The sequence below is a fragment of the Clupea harengus genome, chromosome 18 (genome assembly GCF_900700415.2).
Source record: "Clupea harengus chromosome 18, Ch_v2.0.2, whole genome shotgun sequence".
NCBI classification, from domain to species: domain Eukaryota; kingdom Metazoa; phylum Chordata; class Actinopteri; order Clupeiformes; family Clupeidae; genus Clupea; species Clupea harengus.
The window spans coordinates 13,901,606-13,917,744 of NC_045169.1; the positions used below are offsets into that span (position 1 = coordinate 13,901,606).

General features: G+C 43.1%; 2 protein-coding genes across 3 annotated transcripts in view; both read left to right on the top strand.

The window, feature by feature from the left end:
- The window catches only part of LOC105908819 (neurocan core protein-like), a 10,336-nt gene extending 4,243 nt beyond the window's left edge, over positions 1-6,093 (top strand). For both annotated transcript variants that reach the window (XM_031585246.2, XM_042710426.1), the window contains 3 exons: positions 1,653-1,715; positions 2,007-2,098; positions 5,407-6,093. In XM_031585246.2, coding sequence (XP_031441106.1) covers positions 1,653-1,715; positions 2,007-2,098; positions 5,407-5,562 — 311 coding nt within the window. In that variant the 3' untranslated portion in view covers positions 5,563-6,093. The remainder of the gene's footprint in view (positions 1-1,652; positions 1,716-2,006; positions 2,099-5,406) is intronic.
- Positions 6,094-8,225: 2,132 nt separating this feature from the next.
- Positions 8,226-15,143, top strand: LOC105908818 (E3 ubiquitin-protein ligase TRIM39-like). The gene is made up of 7 exons (XM_031585245.2): positions 8,226-8,348; positions 9,198-9,856; positions 10,740-10,835; positions 11,477-11,710; positions 12,389-12,536; positions 12,952-12,978; positions 14,370-15,143. The coding sequence occupies exons 2-7, from the start codon at positions 9,200-9,202 to the stop codon at positions 14,921-14,923; spliced, it is 1,716 nt and encodes a 571-aa protein (XP_031441105.1). The 5' UTR covers positions 8,226-8,348; positions 9,198-9,199; the 3' UTR covers positions 14,924-15,143.
- Positions 15,144-16,139: the final 996 nt, after the last annotated feature.

A 16,139-nucleotide genomic window follows, 5' to 3' on the forward strand; every position in this document is an offset into this window, starting at 1 on the left:
CAAATACGATTACAATTACAATAATAATTACAATCGATTATAACATCGTAATACAAAACATTGTACAAAAGTATCAAGTAACCTAACGGCATAGCGATGACTAGCAACATCAATGTATTCAATAAATATACAATGAAACAATGTATTTACATTAACTAGTAGCCTATCTCTTAGTGATTGACATTTCCTGAACATTTAACTAATACATCTATACTTACAGAAAATGCCTTTAAAGAGCATACGAGGGAGTTGTTAACAAACACATAAGCGAACTTTTCATATTCATTTTCTAACTGCCAAATTATGACCGAATTATGATTTAACTGTCTTTGTTATTTCTCGTTTTCAAACTAAAACTCCTTCTCAACAATCGAACCTTCGCTGGCGGAGCCAGAACAATGGTACTTCCCTATAATTCCTGACAGGTGGTGCTCCTATCTCTCAATGGTGTTACTATCTGTTCATGGTGTTACTATAATGGAGGAAGTAAAGGAACTGGAAGGGAGGATAGAGGACTGTAAAATAAAAGAAGGCTGACAAAAAAGTTGAAAAAAGAGTAGGAATTGATGGACAGAGTAATTGAAAGAAGAAAGGAAAGAAGAGTGAATAAGAGTGGCTATGGATAAAGACAGTAAAGAGAGAGTGAAGAGGGAAAATACTGAAAGAAGGAGAGAAAATTGAGTGAAGCAGAGAGATGGAGTGTGATAGAGAGTAGACTGAGAGGGATAGATAGAAAGATGGAGAGATGGAGAGAAAAAAAGTGGACTATGGAAGGTATCTTGATATTCCTAGTTATACAGTTGAATGGAGAGGGACAGAGAGAAGAGGTGCCTTGGAATCTTGGCGCAGGTGTCAGTGAAGCACAGGTGCAAGCCAGTTTAATGACCCTATTATGATGTCACAATGGCCCAATGTAAGTCTATGGGATAATTTGTATTAGTTTTTCTTTAATATCTCAAATACATAGCATAAGTGTCCTTTACAAGACCTACGTGACAAAGTTTGAATGAAGTTTGTAAGTTAAGCGTTCAAGCTGAATTAATCACAGGAGTTGTTAAAAAAAAGAAGAAGAAGCCTAGGAATAACAATGCAGGGCATTTCATGCACTGTAATAATAATAATAAGAAGAAGAAGTATAAGAAGCCTAGGAATAACAATACAGGGCATTTCATGCACTGTAATAAGAAAAGTTCGAATAACAATACAGGGCATTTCATGCACTATAATAAGAAGCCTAGGAATAACAATACAGGGCATCTCTTCTGACGTTGGGGTGGCCCATTCAATTCAATGGAACTTTTTGGAACATTCTGAGGAGCCGTATAATAATAGTGTGTGTTTATGTGTGTGTGTATGTTTGTGTGTGTGTTGGCTATGTCTCTTGTGTGTCTAAGCTATATGTTATATGTCTTTTCTCTCTTTTCGTATATATATAAAAAATACTATATCAATACTGTATAAATATATACTATATGGAAAACACAAAAATATACGTTTAACCCAAACTCATAACTGTATCAGAAACGATCTTCCCCTTGATTTTAAATTTCATGAATTCTAATAGATATAAAGATACCTCAATAGATATTAATGTTTAGCCACATGTATAACACATTAGCCAACTACATCCACAACTATAGCTTTGTCTACAGGGACGACCACTACAACTTCTGCAACCACGATGACACCTGAACTCACAACTCATACAAGCCAAGGTAAGACAAGTATTTTATGAGTTTGAACTTTGAAATAAACTGAAACGTTAATGTTGAGGCGTTTGGTGATATTAATACTGTTCACATTGGGTTTTAGAAATAATTAATAGGCATGCCAACATTTGAGAAATGAAGGGAGTGTATTTGTGTCTGTGTGTGTGTGTTTATTTATGTATGTGTGTTTCTCTACGTGTGTGTGTGTGTGTGTGTGTGTGTGTGTGTGTTTATGTATGTTTGTGAGTGCGTGTGCGTTTGTTTATGTATGTTTATTTATGTGTGTCATTGTGACAGTGAGGAGGAAGCAGATTGTGAGAGTGGAGTTCCAAGTTAACTCCAGCCTGCCCCTTAGCGATGCTGAATTTCAGGAGAGGCTCATGGATCAGGTGACCCACTGCACAGCCTCAACCATCAGCTCACACAAACACTCAAGGACAGAGACACCATCAACATACAAAACCTATGACAACACAGTACATTACATGCATACACACACACACACACACACACACACACACACACACACAGTCATGGGACTTCAGGACGCAGAGGTAGAGTTCAGATGTAGTTCTTATTTCAGGATACAGCCAGGAGACAAGGGTAACAGATAAACAGACAAGGTGGACTAACAGGCAGACTAGGGTGACGGAACAGGACAGGGGGGTATTCGTCGTAGCTCGCTAAACGGTTTAGCAAGCTAATTTTCAGGCTAAGATAAAAAACGCCCCTCATTTTGGTTCGTGGAAGCAACTTTTGATAAATCACCATAGTTACATATCGATTAGCACTAACCTGCTCCAGGGCAGGCTAACTTAAGTGTAGCTGGATAAGCTTGCCACACCCCCGGAAAAAGGAGGGATCCCATTGACCAAGGACTGATATTAGAGTTAGATTAGCGGAGGGAGAGAGTTCTTTGCGATCGCCAAGATCCATTATTCTTGTATGAGCGCTACCGATTCAGCCGACAAGGAATCATTAATTTACAAGACCTTCTCAAGTCATTTATTGCAAACACCACAGTCGAACATTGACTGTCTTGCGCTTTTTTGCGAGTGGTACATTTTTGTAGTGTCGGTGATGCGGAGAACAAAGCACTCATAATTATATGAGTGTTATTAGTACACCATAGCATATCATTATTGTAGAAAATGATTACGGTGGACTCATGATAAGAATAGAGAGAAATACAGCCAATTTATTTTCGCTGCTTCAATTTATTGCATTTGTTATTAATACATTTAGTCATTTAACAGACGCTTTTATTCAAAGCGAATTCCAAGGAAATGTAAAACTACATCGAGGAAGGAGGTGAGGGGATTTGAACTAGCAACCATGCAGATTCAAACCGGTAGACGAAACCTCTGTACCAGCTGACACTTGCCGTCAGGGGGTCATACATAGATATCACCCTATAAACACCCCAACACACCTTGCTCTCACAGCGGTGGTGGTGTTGAATTTTGCCATGATTATGGTCTTGTATTCTTCATAAGCGTTCATGTTCATCTCCTACTCGCCAGCGGAGAAAAAAAGAGCCCTTTTCTTTGAGTTTAGAACCATTATGCCGTTAGAAAATCATGGTTTTGGTGATCGACCTTTCCTGCCTTTTGAAGTAGGACGTGCACGCGCAAATGCCATGATAACTTTAGCCTGCTTGAAATTAACCACATGATTAGGATGCGGGTCAGCCGTTAACGAACCGATATTTGCTGTTCTCAATCAGCTCGCTAATCTTAACGGGCTAAAAGGCCAATTGATTAACTTAGCTTCAATCCTACGACGAACGTACCCCAGTTATTAAACAGAGAACACAAAAAATATCGCTTAACCAAAACAAAGAGTACACAGACTCAAAGCACTGGAAATAACTACAACTAAGAATTCTAAACAGGGTTATCTGAAACAGACTAGGCGCAGGGGCGCAGAAACAAAAACCGAGAGTCTCACTCTGGCAAACTAAGGGCAGGAGCGATGAACAGAAAACTACGAGTAATGACTCGAGTAGAAGGTATGCACGGTACAATACCGGAAGTGAACTGGGGTACGTTCGTCGTAGGATTGAAGCTAAGTTAATCAATTGGCCTTTTAGCCCGTTAAGATTAGCGAGCTGATTGAGAACAGCAAATATCGGTTCGTTAACGGCTGATCCGCATCCAAATCATGTGGTTAATTTCAACCAGGCTAAACTTACCGGGGCATTTTCGCGTGCACGTCCTACTTCAAAAGGCAGGAAAGGTCGATCACCAAAACAATGATTTTCTAGCGGTATAATGGTTCTAAACTCAAAGAAAATTGCTCTTTTTTTCTCCGCTGGCCAGCAGGAGATGAACATGAACGCTTATGAAGAATACAAGACCATAATCATGGCAAAATTCAACACCGCCACCGTTGTGAGAGCAAGGTGTGTTGGGATGTTTATAGGGTGATATCTATGTATGAATAACAACCGGCAAGTGTCAACTAGTACAGAGGTTCTCTCTACCGGTTCGTAACTACAAGGTTGATAGTTCAAATCCCCTCACCTCCTTCCTCGATATAATTCTACATTTTCTTGTAAGTCGCTTTGAATAAAAGCGTCTGTTAAATGACTAAATGTATTAATAACAAATGCAATAAATTGAAGCAGTGAAAATAAATTGTATTTCTCTCTATTCTTATCATGAGTCCACCTTAATCGTTTTCTACAATAATGATATGCTATGGTGTACTAATAACGCTCATATAATTATGAGTGCTTTGTTCTCCGCATCACCGACACTACAAAAATGTACCACTCGCAAAAAAGCGCAAGACAGTCAATGTTCGACTGTGGTGTTTGCAATAAATGACTCGAGAAGGTCTTGTAAATGAATGATTCCTTGTCGGCTGAATCGGTAGCGCTCATACAAGAATAATTGATCTTGGCGATTGCAAAGAACTCTCTCCCTCCGCTAATCTTATTAACTATCTAATATCAGTCCTTGGTCAATGGGATCCCTCCTTTTTCCGGGGGTGTGGCAAGCTTATCCAGCTACACTTAAGTTAGCCTGCCCTGGAGCAGGTTAGTGCTAATCGATATGTAACTATGGTGATTTATCAAAAGTTGCTTCCACGAACCAAAAAGAGGGGCGTTTTTTATTTTAGCCTGAAAATTAGCTCGCTAAACCGCTTAGCGAGCTACAACGAATACACCCCTGGGGAATCAAGCACGAAGGCTGAGTAGGGCACGGAATCGTCAAAGCTGTTGTTGCAGGATTGCAAATCCGTTGTCAAATGAGGCCAGACACCGAGTGAAGGGAGTGAGGGGTTTAAGTGTGGGAGGGACAGGTGCTGGCCATCAGTACTCAGGTGATTGTTGAAGTGGTGCAGGTGAGCGAGTTGAAGTCGAAGGGGCTGTGGCAGGTGTAGGATCACGCTCTGGCGTGGAACACATATATACATACAAACAAACATACAAACACACACACACCCACACACACACACACACACACACACGGACACACATGGTTCCACATTTTCCAATGTCTGTGGTTGCAGTTTTACCCATTTTATTTGGGGTTTATTGTGCAGTAATGTAAAGCTGTTTATGCGCTATATGTACTCAGTACATGCTGTCCTCTCTGCTGAGTCCACCGTAGAGATACTGTATAGATGCTTTACATTTATATTTCATCTTATGGAAATGGAGCGTTGATCAGAGTGCTCTACTCCTCAGATCAGAAAGAAACTGCAGGACGGGGGGCTGCCGGCAGACGCCAAACTGACCTGGAAAAAGCAGCCTGATGGACGAATTTTCCACAAGAAGAATGAGAAGAAGGAGAAAAAAGAGAGGAGGAGGAGGAGGAAGAGGAAGAGCAAAGATGAGTTTTGAAGCTCAATAAATCTCAGAGAGCAGGAGAGGGAGAAAGATGAGAGAGGAGAGGAGAAACTGTATGTATTGAAATGCGACTTAAATCTTGTGTGGCCATAATCAGATTTATTTTGGTTTGCATGGATCAGCATATGTTTTACTGTTGACAGAGTTTTTAGGTGACAATAAGGATGGGTAGAATCAGATTTGCTGTGCGGGGAATGGGCAAAGCAGCAAGGAGAAATGAAGAAAGAAAAACTGCTGATGGTTGTAGACCTAATATCTGCCTGGTGTGATTTCTATATTCATCACTTGTGCTCATTATATTGTATGCACAAAGAATGCTTTGGTTTTGCTGTGAGGATGCCAACATCTTAAAGGAGCAATGTGCAGTGGAAAAAAGTGGCGTGTGCCAGAAGATGAAGTGTAAACATGATTATCACTTTTGAACTGCCCATAAAATTAAAAACAAAATATGTGAAAATACAGAAAGCTTTTTTTAAACGTGTTTTTAGATTTAATGCCTGCTAAATGCAATGAATTAACCACTGTACACCCATGTGCTTTTATTGTATATGTGAATAAAACTGATCAGTTTCACTTGTTTAAGTTTGTTATTTCATTGTTTATATTTAGTTACACTGTTTCATGTTGTCGAAGGTTTATCGTTTAGGACTGAAAATTGTAGCAAATGAGGTTAGGGTCAGATCTTTGATTCTCTCCAGGTTATAAAAAGGTCTGCTGTGGAGAATGTATTGTGTTCTTGCCACATCCTTGTTTGGACCGATCGCTATACTGTATATATTTAAAGAGTAAGTAAGTATTTTTTGTTGTCAAGAACTGAAAATCCCTCTTATAAATAAATATATTTTTTATGGGCGAATTAACTAATTAGAATCATTTGGAATGTATCCAGACCACAATAAAAGATAGACACATTCTTGATTGCCCGGGCACACAAGCCTTATGCTGTTGCGGCTATTTAACGCTACATCAAGAGCTTCAACCTGGCTCATTCAAATGCAACATAGCCAAGCTGATAATTACATTACATTATGACATTACATATCATAATTATCTTGTCCGCATAAGATAATAACTTGTGCGCACAACATAATTAACAGAATGGATGCTTATTTTTAATTGTTTTATTTTATACAATAATTCATTATTTTATTGTATGCTGTAGTTGGATTTGGTCAGGACTTGAAAGACTTGAGGTGCATGACAGACGTCTGCTGCTTTGCTTATGGACAGCTGCTTATGATGACATGTTACGTTACAAAATGAGTCACACTCACACACACACACACACACACACACACACACACACACACACACACACCTTTGGGGTGACTAACAGCACTGTGCTCGTCACATCTTTCATAAAGCAAAAGCTGTAGCCTGTATATTTTTTGGCCTAACTGGCATGCTGTGGAATTGACTAAGATAAAGTAGAGGTGTTTACGAGCAGAAAGGCAGAATAGTACAAATGTTTCTTGTTCAGTCAGATAGTCATTATATCAAAGTTTTAGGTTACCTCTCAGTGTTGGTAACATATCCCACATTGTCCCACACAAACGTACTACTCGTCCCACATTTGGACTGTTTGCAGCTGGCCACCCCAGTGTCCAGAGTTCAGCTTTTCAGGGAAGGATGGAGGTTTTGGGCATGTGTGAACAACCACACAGCCACTCCGCAGGTCATGGTTCATCACTGGGGTCAGGGGGTCACCTGCGTCCAAGGCCGTCCCAGTGCAGGGGTAGATAAGAAAGGCTTACCTGCAATGATAGCACATCAGAGGTTTATAGGCCGATTAAAGGACACTTACACAACGTTGGTGAGTGTGTGTGTGTGTGTGTGTGTGTGTGTGTGTGTGTGTGTGTGTGTGTGTGTGTGTGTGTGTGTGTGTGTACGATACGTGTGGTTTGACAGAAGTGGACTGGGCAATTGGCTCATAGCTGAGTTTGCACTGTAACTTATGCTGCTTATAATGCAGGTCATTCCGGAGTGTGTGTGTGTGTGTGTGTGTGTGTGTGTGCGCACATGCACACAGAGAGAGAGGGACTGAAATGAATGAGTAAGTAAGGGCAAGACTGCATTTATATCAGACCCAAAGAGTGGGGAGGATAAGATGTGTGTGCAAAGATACAAAATATGTGTGTTTGCATTCATCCATGTGTGTGTGTGTGTGTGTGCGTGTGTTTGCATGCATTCATGTGTGTGTGCGTGTTTGCATGCATTCATGTGTGTGTGTGTGTGTGTGTTTGTGTTTGCATCCATTCATGTGTGTGTGTGTGTGTGTGTGTGTGTGTGTGTGTGTCTGTGTGTCTGTGTGTGTGTGTGTGTGTGTGTTTTCATGCATTCATGTGTGTGTGTGTGTGTGTGTGTGTGTGTGTGTGTGTGTTTGCAAGCATTCATGTGTGTGTGTGTGTGTGTGTGTCTGTTTGCATACATACTTATATGTGTGTTTATAACCAGTAGTTCTGCATTCTACTGGTCATGTGATTGTGCGCCTGTCGAGGTGTGTCATTAACTGACAACGTTGTTACCTTGTACCCTCGGACACACCTTCGGGGCATAATGATTGGCTGCGTCAGCATTCTCTTCCTCTGTTCAAAGCACTCAGCCACTGAGCTCCATGCTCACCTGCATGTTTTTTTTTTGTTTCCTGTTTCCTGTCCCCATTCACTTCTGCTCTTTTTTCCATGACAAATAGGGAAGTGCCACCAGAGAGAAGCTAGCAGGGCTCTTCACTGGCACCGTCCGCCATCTCCTCGCAGTGAGAACCCAGAGAAGAGACACAGGTAAAGAAACCAACCATACTTTTTGTCGTTTGAATTTCTAGCTGGAAAGCCAGTCATAATGAGCCATAATGTAGCGCTTGCTGCAGTACATGTTTCGCTTCTTAATGCTTGTCTTTCGATACTTACATGAAACTGAATATGAGATTTTACAGAAATCTGCTGGTTTAATTGACACCTATTTTAGTGGGACACTCAGTGGATTGATACGCATATGTATACGTATATTGTATATACACAGCTTGACACCAAAAACTCACACTCTTACAATGACAGTTGTTTGCTGTGCTGTCTGTGAGGTCTAAGTTGGGTATGTACTTGCTGCTGGGTGAAGGGTGTGTAGTTGGTTTAGAGGGTGTGGATCGTACTGCAAACTGGAAAATGTGGTTGGTGGTTGTGTCAGACATGGTACCTCCAGCCTAAGTGTAAGACATTCTATGAACTGGAAAGTGTCTCCTCTGATATCTGATCTCTCCTCTGCTGTTCTCTTCTGCCCCCTCTTTCTTTCTCCCTCTCCCTCTTTTTCTCTCTCTCCCTCTCCCTCTCTCCTTCTCCCTCTCTATGTCTTTCTCCCTCTCTCTCCTTTCCCTCTCTCTCTCCCTCTCTTTCTCTCCCTCTCTCTCTCCTTCTCTCCCTCTATCTATCTTTCTCCTTCTCTCTCTTTCTCCCTCTCTCTCCTTTCCCTCTCTCTCTCCCTCTCTTTCTCTCCCTCTCTCTCTCCTTCTCTCCCTCTCTCTATCTTTCTCCTTCTCTCTCTTTCTCCCTCTCTCTATCTTTCTCCCTCTCTCTCTCTCTCTCCTTTCCCTCTCTCTCTCCATCTCTCTCTCTCTCCCTCGCTCTCCTTTCCCTTAGTCATGGCCTCATCTGGTCCACTCCTTCCCGAGGAGCAGCTCCTGTGCTCCGTGTGCGCCGCCATCTTCACCGACCCCGTCACGCTGCCCTGCGGCCACAACTTCTGCCGCTCTTGCCTCTTCGGCCTTTGGGACTCCTCTTCCTCCTCCTCCAGCTCCTGCTCCTGCCCCCACTGCCATCGCACCTTCCCATCCCGCCCCGAGCTCAGCATCAACGCCGCCTTCCGCGAAATCGCCGAGCGCTTCAAGGCTGCGCGTCTCGTCTCCGTCTCGGCAGAGCCGAAGCTGACCTCCGACCCTCCGCACCAACCCCAGGCGGTCACCGTCACCGCCGCCACCACCGGCGCCCCCGCTGCTGGCGATGAGATCCCCTGCGACGTGTGCACCGGCCCCAGGCTCAGGGCCTCCAAGGCCTGCCTGGAGTGCCTGACGTGCTACTGCACGGCCCACCTGGAGCCCCACCTGCGGGTGGCGGGGCTGCGGAGGCACCGGCTGATCGAGCCAGTGGAGCGGCTGGAGGAGAGGGCGTGCGAGCGCCACGGCCGACCCCTGGAGCTCTACTGCCGCTGGGACCAGATGTGCGTGTGCCGTTTCTGCGCCGAGACCGACCACCTGGACCACGTGATGGTCACGCTGGACGTGGAGAGCGTGGAGAAGAAGGTGGGAGAGTAGTGTGTGTGGGTGTGTGTGTGTGTGTGTGTGTGGGTGTGTGTGTGTGTGTGTGTGTGTGGGTGTGCGCACATGCACCTATGTGTGTATTAGAGATGTGTGGATGTATGTATGCATGCGTGTGTGTGCGTGTGTGTGTGTGTGTGTGTGTGTGTGTGTGTGTGTGTGTGTGTGTGTGTGTGTGTGTATGTGTATGTGTATGTGTATGTGTATTTGTATGTGTATGTGTAGGTGTGAGTGTGTGTGTGTGGGTGAAAGTGTAAACGTGTGTGTGTGGGTGGAAAACAAAGTATATCCATATGATACTTATGCTATAAAAAAGCCCAAAGGATCACGTGTGAGGGTATGCCAGCAGATCATAAAGACAGAGCTGGCATCACAGTCTATCATGAGGGACAGAGCTAAACTGTTGCATTTGCCTGTCTGATTTCCTTTGCAAATGATCACTCTTATTTCCATCGCTGCCAGACACATGCGGAATGGTTGTCACATTTGAATTTAAAAGTAAAGCTGGAACAGGACCTCAAAGCACAGAAATTCCACGTTTCACTTTAATCTCTTATCATATTAGCAGGGATTAACCAATGTGAGAAATGTTAAGTGCAATCAGTCGTCTAACAATGATCTCAATGACTCATGCAAATTTGAACAGTACGCACATCACATGTGTATCGATGTATGCAATGTTGCCACTTCACTGAAGCATCCATTTTATATGCATTGTGGTATTTCAAAATGTCATCAGTATGTCAACATGATTCTGAAACCTTGTCAGCTGTGTGGAAATGGCCGGACGTAATGACATTATGTCACTATGTCCGTGTTTTCCTGTTTCTCTCTCATGTTTTTCCTCCTCTCCCCTGGTCCCTCCTAGACCTCACTGAAGATGCTGGAGGCTGAAATGAACCAGCTGATTCAGGAGAGGCTGAATAAGACTCAAGAGGTCAAACGAGCAGAAGAGCTCAGCAAAGTGAGTTAACATGCACATTCGACAGATTTCGCACATCAGGAATGTTCTTGTCGATTATGCAGTCTACTTTGTCACATACATTTGTGCTCTAGTAAGTAGCTCCATGCTCATTTTGAAGTACGATTAGAACAATAAGACTCCATTTTGGAGTACGATTAGAACAATAAGACTCCATTTTGGAGTACGATTAGAACAATAAGACTCCATTTTGGAGTACGATTAGAACAATAAGACTACATTTTGGCAGGTCCACTTTAGACTGTCTGTAGAGTGAGACGAATTAGACAGGATATAGTTTACAGTAGGCAATATTCATAAAATATGTTCTCCTGGATTTCCAGAAATTCAATCTCATTCTCTTTCCCTTTCTACCTTTTTTTTACCCCTCTCCTTTCTTCTCTATTCTTCCACTTTTCTACATCTGTCATTCATGCCTCTTCTCCTCCTCCTTCCTCTCCTCTACTCTCATTTTCCCTCCTCTCCTCTGTTCTCTTGTCCTCCCTTCCTCTCCTCTCCTTTTCCCACCTCTTCTCCTCTCATCACTGCCACTCCTCTATTTTCCTCCTCCCCTCTCCACCCATCCTCTCCCCCATCCCTTCTTTCCTCTCTTCCCTCCCTAATCCGACCCCCCCTACCTGCAGGAGAACACTCGGAGGGAGGAAGAGAAGAGCGTGCATATGTTCCAGGCGCTGCTCCGCTGTGTGGAGGGCGGCCAGGCGTCTCTGGTGAAGGAGATGGAGGAGAAGCAGACGAGCGTGGAGCGGATAGCACAGCGCCACCAGCAGGAGCTGGAGCGGGAGACGGCGGAGCTCAGGGCGAGGAGAGACGAGCTGGAGACGCTGCAGAAGAACGACGACCCCGTCGACTTACTTCAGGTGAGAATTTGACTGGAATAAACTCAATTTCAATTGATTCAACTCAGCTCAGTTGAATTCATGTTAGTGTGGTTCAATTCAATTTCATTCAGTTCAATTCAACTCAACACAAAATAGCTGGAATGGTGCGTTCACCCTGCATGTCTTTTCTGCTCTGTGCTCTTTTCCTCTCTCTCCTCTCCTCTCTCTCCTCTGTCCTCTCCTCTCTCTCCTCTCCTCTCTCTCCTCTATCCTCTCTCTCCTCTCTCCTCTCCTCTCCTCTCCTCTCTCCTCTATCCTCTGTCCTCTCCTCTCCTCTCTCCTCACCTCGCCCTCTTTGTGCAGTTTGGGAGGGGAACTGGTTTAGTGACTATCACAGAACAAACAGTAGTGTTAGGCGGAGCAACACTTGAACAAAGCATGGGTGGTGTTAGCACTGATCTCCCCCGCTCCCTCCCTCCCCTCTATCTATCTGTCTGTCTATCTATCTGTCTGTCTATCTGTCTCTCTCTCTCCCTTTCTCGCTCATAATCTATTCTAAATACTGAATACTCTAATATTCTAAATATTGTACCAGAAATACTATTGGTACAGTTTCTATTTGTACTCTTCTTCTTTTTTTTAACCATCTCTCCAACCTGAGGGACAGAAAGCCACATGATGTAACCTTGGTAACCTTGCCCCCCATCTCTTCTGCAGAGGTTCCCCCAGGCTGTCTCCCGCCCGCAGATGAAAGACTGGTCAGACACCACGGTGTACACTGACCAGTGTGTGGGCATAACCAGGAGAGTCCTTTCCAAAGTGGAGGAGATGCTCAAGACCGAAATGAAAAAGCTGGAAGAAAATGGTATGACCATTGCTTGATTGCTTGAACTCTAAAAAAAAAAAAAAAAAAAATCTTCCACAACCTGAAATGCATTGATTTATCATAAATCCAAGTCATACATTGATACAAGTTGTCACCAAAAGCTGAAAGTCTGGGCCGAATCTGGTTCTTGTCTGGCATGGATGAATGCTTGATCTGTTTGATTCAGCAATTCGGGATGGTCATGATGCATTGCCAACTCATTGCTCCAGTTCATATGGTTTTGTTTAGTGCTTTATCGCAGGGGTGATATATGAATGAGCCGATTATGCTGCTTAACCTTTCTCTTTCAGTCCAGTGCCATTGAAGTCATACTGAGTGTTCTAAAAAATAGACATATTTTCTGTTAGCAGTACCTGAATTGTTTTTTTTGTTTCCCCCCCCCACATTTTTTCAGAACTGAAGAGGATGCAGGAGTATGCAGGTAAACATATCTTGCCATATTGTTTCACGGCTCTGAAGGAATTCTGTGGGTCTATTTGTACAATGCAAATGTTGGAGTGGTTCACAGAGTCAGAGGGGTCTTCATCAGTGCTTTGTTTTGGATTAGCAAATCCATACAACTCTGAAACCAGCCAGTCAAATCAGAAGAAGCATTCTCAGTGAAAGCAGCTGGAAAAGAAAGTTTAACACAGTCCCTGAACCTACACTTACAGTGGTTGGCTAATTGACATGAGTGTAAATTTGCTTAGCTTAAGTGCACAAACAGGTTTATTTGAATAAGGGAAAACACAGTGTACTTCACACTCACTTTGTTGATACTTAAGCCTCAACAAACATATGTTGGCGGGGAATAAAACACACAAAGTCCAACAAAATTAAGAGTAAGGGTTCTTTATCTGATAGATATAGAAACAAAAGATTTGTATAGAAAAGTACAAAAATAAAATGACATCAAATAGAAATCTTATATGATAAACTAACATGTACACAAGCTAAGCCTATCCCAACTCTGTAGCTCAACTAGCCGTATAAGAAAATAAATGAAAGTAAGGTTCAGCAATACAAAACGGTAGTGGTGATACTGAGAGTAGACAAATACAAAAACATCATTAGTATACCACTAACATCAAATACATAAAGCTAAAATATACATAAAACCAAAATATACACCAGTATGTCCGAATGAAATGATACCAACACTTACATGTTCCTAACACGCACACATCTCTATCCTCCACACACGTGTGCTCCCAGGATACCAGTATGGCTATATGTCTGCTAGGTGAAACATGACAATTCACTTTAATACAGCCTGTATGCAACTTAATTTCCTACAAAATACATCTACACTAACTACATCACCTCATACTCTTCACTCTATAGCCAAAACGGAATTGTATTTCACAAATGTAAACTTAAATTTAGCTACATCCCCAAATGACAGAGCGACTGGGCTAATCCACATGCTGCCAGAATCCACAAACATTCTTTCCCAAACGAACTCATCCATTCATATAAATCAATGATATATACAATTGCATGGTTATTAAAGTATTTTAAGACAAATGTCCCACTTACCAGCAATATTAACCAAGTATCACCAAATATCCCTCACGCCAGCCACCTTCTCTGATGCACTGCGTTCTCGCTCCAGTCTTAATACCCAGAATTCACCACATACCAACCCAGGAACTACAACATGATGCAATGTAGTTTTCTGGCATTTAAAGGAGACATGTCCCATTACCACTTAGAAAACATACAACAACCTCAAAATATGACCCGGTTACACATAATCAGTTTCTTTCTTTCTTTCTTTCTTTCTTTCTTATTTTTCTTTCTTTCTTTTCTTTCTTTGTTTCCCCCATCCAGTTGATGTTACCTTTGACCCTGACACGGCACACCCCAACATCCACCTGTCTGAGGACAGCAAACAGGCCGGGCGTGGGGAGACCCACAAGGACCTCCCGGACATCCCTGCCCGGTTTGACCCGGTCCTGTGCGTGGTGGGCAGACAGGGGTTCTCCTCGGGCCGGTTCTACTACGAGGTCCAGGTCGGGAGCAAGACGTTCTGGGACCTGGGGGTGGTGCGGGAGTCAGTGAACCGGAAAGGGATGATCACGTCCAAGCCGGAGAACGGCTTCTGGACCGTGCGCCTTCGGAACAAAGACGAGTACCGGGCTTTGGGCTCGCCCTCAGTCCTGCTCGCCCTGCGGGGGTGCCCCCAGAGGATCGGGATTTACGTTGACTACGAGGGGGGCCGGGTGTCTTTCTACGACGCGGAGGCCAGACGCCATGTCTATTCGTTCACCGGACATGCCTTCACCGAGCCGCTCTACCCCTTCTTCAGTCCAGGCGTCGCCGACGACGGGAAGAACCTCGCTCCACTGGTCATAACGTCTGTCAATCCACCAAGTGGATTGTGACTGATCTAAAATCATGACACCCTATTGTGAACTATCAGTGTGTTGAGTGTTTAGGTCGTGACCAGAGAATACAATAAAAAAATTGAGAACTCCACATTCTGTGGCAGTCACAGCAGATGAAATAAATGAACTTAAATTACATGATGTCAATGATGAATCACTCCACTGGTGTTTATTTAATAATTCAGAGACACATTAAAATGTCAATAACAATGGACCACACTGACTTTATTCTTCATTAAAGAATATTCATTTTAAAATGGTTGTCCTAACCTTCTCTTTCCTAAGAACGAACATAGGATGACTAATTACATCCTGTAAATTATGGTCTGTCATTTATATAACATGATTATGGGAGAGAAGTCACTAATCTTTAATGTTAATGCGTATGGGAATCTTCACGAATAATTATCTGTAATAGGCGAACTCATAAGAATTTGATATGTGACTCTTGCCTTCGTTAGCATAATAGGGCGTAACGTGCCAATGCCTCCCACGGCCACAGAAGAAGCACCAACATAATCTATTTAGGCCATTTGCAAAGCTTTTGCCTGCCTAATTCACGGCAAGCATGGGATCCTTGTTTGTGAACAACAACAATCTTCACCCTCACCCAATCACACGCTAACACAGACCATTTCTAACCAAAATCATCGAAGAGGGGGCGCCCTCGGACAGCGTTTTTTTGCATGCTGCTCAGGTAAAGATAAACACAGCTGAACGTATGGGTCTGTCTGGCGGGAACGAAAGGAGTGTTGTCTGTCGTACATGGGCTGTGGACGCAGCACACTAAAAGGTGAGTGAGCTGAAGTATTTCTCTCTAGTCCAAATAATGAACAAGAAGTTTCAACGTAGACACTGTAGTTTCAAAACTGTAGCATAACCAGGTTTTAAACATGTCATTGGCACATGCCAAGCATAATCATTTTTTCATGTAAAATACATGATCCATTCATTGGTAATTGTCATGACACTTCTATCGATTTGTATCAATTTATCAATCAATAACAGTGGCACTGAATGTTATGCAAACATTACACATGCTGTCGTTTATGGGCAAAGTCAGCATTAAACTGTGATGTCATTGCACATTCAGCGTCATGGTGACCAGTGGTAAGACACTGCGTCTGCCTTGACGTTTTCATGACACGGTTATGCCATTAACATAATGGAGGGGGTAGAAGTGTTACTTTATTTTACACAAAGAGAATGCCTC

Excerpts from the sequence above, each read along its gene's own strand:
- LOC105908818 (XM_031585245.2), top strand. The coding sequence starts at position 9,200 with ATGGCCTCATCTGGTCCACTCCTTCCCGAGGAGCAGCTCCTGTGCTCC. Across the intron at positions 10,836-11,476 it reads GAGCAGAAGAGCTCAGCAAA|GAGAACACTCGGAGGGAGGA; the intron begins GTGAGTTAACAT and ends CCCTACCTGCAG. Across the intron at positions 12,979-14,369 it reads GAGGATGCAGGAGTATGCAG|TTGATGTTACCTTTGACCCT; the intron begins GTAAACATATCT and ends TCCCCCATCCAG.